The 9885-nt window shown below is 49.0% G+C and overlaps 1 protein-coding gene across 1 annotated transcript in view; it reads left to right on the plus strand.

Moving 5' to 3' along the window:
- The window catches only part of LOC134927295 (macrophage mannose receptor 1-like), a 425485-nt gene extending 416872 nt beyond the window's left edge, over positions 1–8613 (plus strand). Inside the window, exons 29-30 of the mRNA XM_063921541.1 lie at positions 3476–3511; positions 8029–8613. Of these exons, the coding sequence (XP_063777611.1) occupies positions 3476–3511; positions 8029–8270 (278 nt within the window). The 3' untranslated portion in view covers positions 8271–8613. The remainder of the gene's footprint in view (positions 1–3475; positions 3512–8028) is intronic.
- Positions 8614–9885: the final 1272 nt, after the last annotated feature.

The following is a 9885-nucleotide window of genomic DNA, read 5'->3' on the forward strand; positions in this document are numbered from 1 at the left end:
TTACCAGCAATTGCCTCCAGAAAGTACACAGGGACCTGTGATGGTGGATTCCGATGGGGACAAATTAATACTCTGTGAGGAGGGGGATGTACACAGTGAAAGGGGTGAGGAATCAGAGGATGATGGTGAGGTCGACATCTTGCCTCTGTAGAGCCAGTTTGAGCAAGGAGAGATTGATTGCTTCTTTTTTGGTGGGGGCCCAAACCAACCAGTCATTTCAGCCACAGTCGTGTGGCAGACCCTGTGGCTGAAATGATGGGTTTGTTAAAGTGTGCATGTCCTGTTTATACAACATAAGGGTGGGTGGGAGGGCCCAAGGACAATTCCATCTTGCACCTCTTTTTTTTTTATTTATCTTTGCATCATGTGCTGTTTGGGGCCAATTTTTTTAAGTGCCATCCTGTCTGACACTGCAGTGCCACTCCTAGATGGGCCAGGTGTTTGTGCCGCCCACTTGGGTCGCTTAGCTTAGACATCCAGCGACCTCAGTGCAAATTTTAGGACTAAAAATAATATTGTGAGGTGTTCAGAATAGACTGGAAATGAGTGGAAATTCTGGTTATTGGGGTTAATAATACTATAATAGGATCAAAATTACCCCCAAATTCTATGATTTAAGCTGTTTTTGAGGGGTTTTTGAAAAAAAAAACCACCCGAGTCCAAAACACACCCAAATCCGACAAAAAATTTTAAGGGATTTTTTGCCAAAACGCGTCCGAATCCAAATCTCGGCCGTGGAACCGAATCCAAAACCAAAACACACAACCCGAAAAAATTCCGGTGCACATCTCTAGTTATTTTGTTTCTGTGCAGGATAAACACTGGCTGCTTTATTTTTACTCTGAAATTTAGATTTCAGCTTGAACACACCCCACCCAAATCTATCTCTCTCTGCACATGTTATATCTGCCCTCCCCTTCAGTGCACATGGTTTTGCCCATTAGCCAAATTTGCTGCTGCGATCAGATCCGAATTAGGCCTAATGCGCCCTACGCACTGGGCGATAACACTGCAAGATATGAACGATCTCGTTCATTAATGAACGAGATACCGTTCATATCTGTCAGTGTGGAGGCACCAGCGATGAACGATGCGCGGCCCCGCACTCGTTCATCGTTGGTGCCCCGTCGCCTGTGCATGTAGGCCAATATGGACGATCTCGACCATATTTGCATGCATTGCTATGGAGCCGAGTAACGGAGGGAGTGAAGAAACTTCACTCCCCCGTCACTGCCCCCCCACTGCCGGGTCGCCCGCCTGCCGTATTGGCGGTCGGGCAGCTCGGCGGCGTATCGCCATGTCTGTAGGGCCCATAAGATTTGCTTCTGTTTGTGCACATATTTTATGTTTGGCAGCCACCAGCACTGGTTTTGCTTATTACATAGGGCCTAATTCAGACCTGGTCGCTGCAGCGGCAGTGTGCACAGGCTAGAGGCCAGTGCAATGTGCGCATGCGCAGAAGCCCCACAGTGAGATGCGACGGTATCTCACTTGTGCGATCGCCTCTGCCTGATTGACAGGCAGAGGCGGTCACGGGGCGTTCAGGGGGGTGTTGGTGGCGTTGGGACGGCGTTGCAGCACCGTTTGGGAGGGGGGGTGCGCAGTCTGGACAATGGAGATGTCCAGACCATTGCCAAGGTGGGTCGCGGCGGCTGCGTGATGTCACAGCCGATGCGGACCAAAACATGGTGGGTAGCCGTCTGCACCCACAGCTAGGCTGTGTAGGCAGAGAACTACTCGTGGGTGCGACATCATCGCCATGCAATGCTTTCGTATGTCTGCGCGGGGGAAGGACCTGGCATGCGAGGTGTCTCCCCGCATGTCAAAGATTTTGATCGTAGATGTGCGTTGTTCGCAGATGTTGCTTGATTGACGGCCTGCTGGCGTTTGTGAGCAGGGAGGAGGAGGGTTTAAGATACTGGGGGCATACTGTCCCCATTTTTGAGGTGTGCCGAATCCAGTGGCTGCGTCTTTGGATGGAAAAACCCTGGCCACAGCAGCTTAGTTGTGGTGGGTATTCTGATCAACTTTAGGGTTGCCCAGATGCCTGGTTGCCTGACAGATATTGTCAGATCAGATGCTGCATCTTTGGACGTACGTAGCAGTTCTGAGTAGATGGCAATGGGCGTCCTGCTGCCAGTGCCGTAACTAGGTATGTGCCGGCGGTGCCTGGCACACAGCGCATGTGCACTGAGGGCGCAGGACCGCCGGCAACACCTATGGGCTCCCGCTGCTTAGTGCTCGTCTGCAGAAGCACTGTAGCTGCAGCGGCGGAGCAGGACACTGGGTGTGATTGCCGTATGTCCGGTCCTGTGAAGCTAACTTCAGGCACGTTGTCCTGTGCCTCCTTGTCTCCCAGGCCGCCTTGTTTGGTCTGTCTGACTCTGCATCCGTCTCTGCTACAGCGCCTCTCCTTGAGGTAAAGTTGGCACGAGGGGAGGGGGGGGGGGGGAGTTCTGTGTGTGTGTGTGTGTGTGTGTGTGTGTGTGTGTGTGTGTGTGTAGGGACTGTCTGCCATAATGTGTAATATGGGGAAGCTGTCTGCCGTAATGTGTAAAACAGGGGACGCTGTCTGCCGTAATGTGTAAAACAGGGGACGCTGTCTGCTGTAATGTGTAAAACAGGGGATGCTGTCTGCCGTAATGTGTAAAACAGGGGACGCTGTCTGCCGTAATGTGTAAAACAGGGGACGCTGTCTGCTGTAATGTGTAAAACAGGGGACGCTGTCTGCCGTAATGTGTAACAAGGGCACGCTGTCTGCCGTTATGTGTAAAAAGGGGGATGCTGTCTGCCGTAATGTGTAATATGGGGACGCTGTCTGCCGTAATGTGTAATAAGGGGACGCAATCTGCCGTAATGTGTAATAAGGGGACGCTGTCTGCCGTAATGTGTAATAAGGGGATGCAATCTGCCGTAATGTGTTAAAAGGTGAATCTGTCTGCCATAATATGTAAAAGGGGCTCTACCTGGTGTAGTGGCGCTACTGTGTGGCGTAATTTGAATAATAGAGTCTACTGTGCACAGTAATATGAATTGGTATTATTTTGTGGCTACACCCCTTCCCCATGAAGCCGCGCGCCTACATATTTTTGGCGCGCCTACGGCGCGCACTGCCCCTGTTTTGCATAGAGGGGGGGGGGGGGGCGCGCCGAGGCTGTTTCTTGCACACAGCGCTAAAATGTCTAGTTACGGCACTGCCTGCTGCATTAGCATAAGTTCTCAGGTCTGCTGCTACTGAATACACAGCACTGACACCACTTGCGACCACCTCTGAATCAGACCCTTAAACATCCGCTGTGCACTTCAGCAGCAGACGGGGAGAACAGTAAGAAAAGCCCTGGTCCCCCTATATGTCATGTGCTGTTAGCAGTTGTCAAATACAAGCTCAGATTAAAATATTTTTTTTTCTTTCAATATTGAATTTACAATGATTTTACCCAATTGTCTATTAATCTGTTGCATTTTGTATTTATAGCTCCCATACCTACAGAGAAGCCGGTCGCGAAGCCAGGTACAGTACATCTACATCACTTTTTTCCTATGACATTTGATCCACTTAGTGTAAAAGGACAGAATACAATGTAGAGTTTGAATTACCCCACAAAAACAGTACAACATACTGGTGCACAGGTAACACCAAAAAATATACTGTAACTATAGCAACATGTACTGTATATTTATTTCCAAGGCTGCTGCCTGTCAGTTGTTTCTTCCAGTGTCAGATTAAGAGCCAAATGGTCCTGGGGCTGAACATGATCAAGGGCCGATTGTGAGAAGAGTAGAAGGCGAGACCAGTGCTGTGGGGGTGTGACCGATGCCATGTGGGCGTATACACACCCTACACTATCAACACCAATGTCTCTTTCAATATTTAAAAGTAGAAATATCTGCATAATTTTGTGAGGAAAATAGAAACACAATTTTATACTTATGATTTATAGCTGACCATGTGGCCAGCTGGGCGGTTGGTCATCTTGCTGTCAAGGTGATAGGCCTATTTTTAGGTGGAGGCCTCAGCCACATTGTTAATGTTGCCCTGCTCTTTCCAAAATAAATAGGGCAATAACATTAAATGAAAAACACAGCTGGCTTTGCATTTAATTTGAATACAGTAGGCAAATGCTGGGGGTGTTCCAGTTGCCTGGAAACCCCTTCCCCAGCCCATACCATGACCACAATAGAAATAGTATACAGTATAATAAGATTTTACTAGAGCTGCATGTTGTACAGATCTCCTCAGTACCCAGTAGCGGATCTTGCCACGGGCAAGCAGGACTTTTGCCATCCGGAGGGCGCCGCACCAGGGCAAGATCCGCTGCTGCTGTGCCCCCCGCTGCCCGTTGCCCCCCGCTGCCGCTGTGAAGAGAAACTAGACACATCATCGCGCACCGCACATCATTTCAGTCTGTACAGGGGGCGTAAATGACCACGCCCTCTGTACGTAGCCACGCCCCCTATTGTCGCCCGGGGCGCCCAGCGCCCAAGAACCGGCCATGTCAGTACCACATCTCCTATATAATTGCCCAAATCATTCACTCTGTGAGTGTGGCTAACGCTGGGCATGGCTAGGAGCTCTCATTGGGTTAGCAGCAGGTCTATCACACCCAGTCCACAGCTGATTGGGCGAGAAACCCTCTCCCACACAGGTTACATCCAATGGGAGGCTCTGTCTTTTGGCTGCTGTGTGTTCCCACTTCCCAGAGCAGGATTAATAATTGGGCTGATGGAGCTGCAGCTCCAGGTCCACACCCCAAAATAGGCCCACTGCATCTGCAGCAATATACCCTCCAACAATTTACACAGAAAAATCGCTACAAATTCCAAAAGGGGGCGTGGCCACGGGTACAGTGGCATGGCCACGCCCCTTTTACTATACTTTCAATGGAAGTTTGGAGAGCCAAAAATCGGTACAGACCATAAAAAAAGGTCCTGTACCTGCCAAAAAGGTGCAGCTGGAGGGTATGCCACTGCATCTGCAGCAAGTCTCTGCGCTGTAGGTAGGGGGGAAAAACACCTTTTACTGCAGCGTCCTATGGGGGTCATTCTGACCTGATTGCTCGCTGCAGTTCATCGCAGTGCAGCGATCAGGTCAGAACTGCACATGCACCGCTGCATAGCGATCACCTCTGCCTGATTGAAAGGCAGAGGCGGTCGCTGGGTGGCACGGCGGCATTTGCCCGCCGTTTTGTGGCAGCGGCCCAGCCTACGCAGGCATGGCAGGACCGTGAGGTGGACGGGCTGCAGTGCCTGTGTGACGTCACACGCAGCCGCTGCAACCCGGGCAGCGATGGCTGGGAGTTACTCTTCAAGTACAAAAGCATCTCCGCTGTGCGATGCTTTTGTACTTGTGCGGGGGGGGGGGGGCGGCCTGACATGCGGGGCGGACTAGCCCTGTGCTGGACGTCCCCCCGCATATCAGTGTAAGTGCCCGTAGCTGTGCTAAATTTAGCACAGCTACGATCAGGTCGGAATGACCCCCTATGTCCTGCTGCCAGTCCACCTGTCCCCTCCGGCATCAACAATCCCCACTCCCTAGCCACGGCGCACGTGGAACAAAAGCTGTTGCGGCCGCCGGCATAGATGTGTATGAAAGCGGCGCAGTGGAAGGCTTTCATAGCCCTCCCAGCGCTGCATACTCTCTGAGCCCCAGAGCATCTTCTGCGCGTGATGTCACAGAAGTGCCTCCCTGCCACAGCCGCGCCCAGATCCCCAGAGGCTCTGACTCCGCAACACAACACCTGGGCTGCCGGCCTGGAAGCCCCGAGATGGCTAATGTAACGGATAGAGTGGGTGATATTGCGGAGCGTAATGTCTGGACGCTAACACTGACACTGCACCTCACCTTTTACATTGATTCAGCGAGTCACTCAGTTCTGCCAGCCAGTCACTATTGTTAGCGCTGGTGTCCCAATGCGCCGCATTACAGGGAAGTATACTCACTAAATAAACTACAGCTCCCAGCAACCCTAAGCGCCGAAGCATTCAGCCGCTAAGGGCTGCTGGGAGCTGTAGTTTACTGAGTGCATCTTCTTCCCTGTAATGCGGTGCGTTGGGACACCGGCCCTAACAATAGTGATTGGCTGCTGTGCAAGTCTTCGGGAGAGCCACTGCCAAAGGGAGGACAGCAGCCTAGCTGCTTCCAGGAGAAGAAGCAGGAGAAGCATGAACTGCCCCTCCCCCACTCGCAGTACCTCCTGGCCCCACTCATGGTGGCTCCGGACCCCCACTCGCGGCACCCGCCCCTCCCCCACCACCGCACCAGCCCCTCTCCCACCCACACCACACCCGCAAACACCCCTCCGCCACCAGCGGCACCCCTGACCCCCCCTCCCCCATCCACGTCTCCCCTGCACCTGCCACTCCCCCAACCACAGCACCTACTAGGTGACTCATCAGGCCCTGTGTGCACTGTTCATGCCATTGCAAGGGGCTACGACCCCTAACCATCTCACGCCCTTTGTCTGTGCAATATTTATCCACTCACACATTTATGATTGGAGGTAATACTCCATATAATACAACTATTGCACGCCACAAGAGCGTGCAAGGGTTAAGGGGGCATAGCCCCTCAAGACGGTGTGAAGAGCGCCCGTAGGGCGCGATGAATCACCTAGTATAAAATAATTAGCACCACCTGTGGATCTTTTAAAACAAATCAGCCACTATTAAATACACCTGTGCCCCTGATCTGGAAAACATGCACTATTAGGGATGTACTGCTATAGACCATCTACAAGGTTAATTATTAATACTATTTAACACCATCCAATGTGTAAGGAGACCGATGTGTACATATCTGTCCAGGATAGTGCTAGGTTCTTCTGCTGCTTCCCCAGACTCCCATGCTCTGGAATGGTGCCCACATCTCAAATAAAAACATTCAGCTCAGACAGGATGGCCCTACTGCTGCATCTAATGGCTTACTGTGATCACTGGCCTTGTATATGTCAGAATTATGCCATACACTGCAGTCTGCATAACACATAGTATAGCTACTTAAGTGGTAATTATGCCTCTTCATGGACTGGCCACACTCATCCTAAAAACAAGCATTTGGAAACCCCTCTTCTACAAATCCTGTGTTTGCTCCTGAAATGATTGCCCTTTTAAATCCCAGAACCACGGACAAGCAGCGGCTTTGAAAAGTTGGCGCTAAGTAAATATACATCTGTTTGTCAGTTATATAGTGTCGTTTTACTGAACTTTATTTTGTACAGTTACTTGTGTACGAGTTCCATTATATGTCAGAGAGTGTATCCCAACGCAGGCACACAGATCAGTATAAGAATCAAGAAGACAATAATCCGATGGTGGTAATGCTAGAACATGCAGCTTAATACCCCAGATGGACAAGTCCCCTTTTACCTTCAGTTACACATATACAGTATAATATTATGCTCAACTCCTGTATACTGTAGTGCCAATGTACGCCATAGTCTGTACAATCATAGTGGGGAATTTAGTTTTCGGTGACGTGCAGTTATGATGTTCAGTTGCATACATCTCTGAGGGGTGTAGTATGGTATGCCGGTGATCGGGCTCCCGGCGACCAGCAAATGAGCCCCTTGCGGGCACGGTGGCGCGCTATGTGCGCCACGCTATTTATTCTCCCTCCAGGGGGGTCGTGGACCCCCAAGAGGGAGAAAAAGTGTTGGTATGCCAGCTGTCGGGATTCCGGCGCCGGGATACTGTGCGCCGGGATCCCGACAGCCGGCAAACTGAAGACCACCCTCTCTGCGAGTTACCTCAATGGTCTGTGAGAGAAAATGTGCAATGTTGGTATCTATAATGTGCCGGCGTTCCAACTGTTCCCACAGCGTTCCACTAATACTGCACGGACATCACTGATAACTCAATCCCCCAGTATAACTTATACAGATGCATCAGTCCCTGCTCCTCTGGATCTTACTATCAGAGAAAGGCACGCATGTAAGGCATCATTTTGCAAAGTTATATGCGATAGTGATTGATACACGTAGGAAACAGATTGCTTCTGTCTTGATTTTATTCATCAATTTTCCTTCACAGAAGAAAAAAAGGCAGATGCACCTTCACGTGGCATGACAGGTGGCGTGGTCATTCTTGTAATACTTGTCATTGCTGGAACCACCATTGCAGTCTACTATTTATACAGGAGAAAACTGAACAAGCCTCCTACGGACAGCAGTTTCGACAACACGTTATACTTTAATAGCAGCCGTGTACCCCCGACACAGGATACAAATGTTCTAGTGGAACACATTGAGCAAAATGAACGTGCTATTTCTTAAGGTGTGTACACACAGTGAGATATTTCTTTGCAATTTTGACTATATAGTCAAAATCGCAAAGAAAGTTAGTGCAGATCGCAAGATGAAAGTCACCTTGCGATACCGATGCGCGGTCCCGCGCGGTTGGTAACGCATGCCTAGATAGACTGTGCAGGCAAGTCAATTTTGAGTATCTCATAGAAAAGATAGTCAAAATGGACACTTAGCCAAAATCGGACAAAGCCAGTATCGCAAGCACAGTCAGAATCTCACCGTGTGTATGCACCTTTAGTGTCAGTAAAAACTTTGCATGAAGGTAAAATAATTCCTAGGTTGATACAGCCTCAACGGGGTATATTTACTAAAGTGCAGGTTTATAGAAGTGGAGATGTTGTCCATAGCAACCAATCAGATTCTACATATCATTTATATAGCACCTTCTACAAGATAATGTCTAAAATCTGATTGGTTGCTATGGACAACATCTCCACTTCTATAAACCCGCACTTTAGTAAATATACCTCTAAGTGCTGAGGTTTACAGCACATCAATTATCCCGAATAGCAGTGACAAGCACAATTCGGCATTATAACCGATTCTGGTGCCACCCAAACAAAATGTAAAAATTATTTTAAATGTAAAAAAAAAATGATAAATAAAGAAAACTTGCTGAGAAATAATGTTTTGTACATGAGAGAGGTCCCTTTGTGCATTACAAGGGTTTGAAAATGAAACTTAAGCACACCAGTGTCTCACTCCCAGAAGCGGCCATTCTATAGGAAAAAAATATATTTATGAGGGTGCGGCTAATCAATTCTTTAAGAACTTGTGCCATCTCTGAGGTAAGAGGCATGTTGCGCCTCATGTCTCAAGCTGTGTGTTACTATCCATCATGTATCTGTTCCAAAAATATGGTACTGTTCAAATTGTATGTTGTAACCATGTATGTTCTGTATTGAAATTTAATTTCTAAAACTGTATGCCAAAATGCCATTCTGTAATTAACTACAGGTACTATAACTGAACTGAGTCAGGAGACATTTGGATTGTAAAAGAAAATCCATGTGTACCTATATGTGTACTCTAATCAGCAGGAGCTGCCAATCCACAGAGGTGTTGAATTATTTTGAAGGAACGTGATATGAATTGCTCAGGAAAGCTTTTTAGGTCAGAGAATCTCTTTCCTGACTAAGAAAGTAAATCAGATCTGATCGCTGGGCTGCGTTATTTGCTGTCCTGCGTTCCGATAGTTCCGCATACAGTGGGATTGTATTTTAGCTATGCAAGTGTGCGATGCTATGTGTACGCTGAGCTGCCCAGGACTTACTCTTCCAGTGCGATAGAATCAGGCTGATTGGGGCCGGAGCTGACATCACACACCCTACCTGAAAATGATTGGGCACGCCTGCGTTTTCCTGAACACTCCCAGTAAACGGTCAGTTATCACCAACAAATGACTTCCTTCTGTCAATCACCTTGCGAACGCCCGTGTGAACTGATTTTTCGCACCATCCCGCCGCCGACCGGTGATCCCCGTTGTTGCTATCCAAGGCGTACATATGCATGCGCTGTTATGACCTGATCGTCTGCTGTGCGAAAACGCATAGCAGCAATGAGATCTGAATGACCCCGTAAA

This window comes from Pseudophryne corroboree, chromosome 5 (genome assembly GCF_028390025.1).
Source record: "Pseudophryne corroboree isolate aPseCor3 chromosome 5, aPseCor3.hap2, whole genome shotgun sequence".
In the NCBI taxonomy this organism is placed as follows: domain Eukaryota; kingdom Metazoa; phylum Chordata; class Amphibia; order Anura; family Myobatrachidae; genus Pseudophryne; species Pseudophryne corroboree.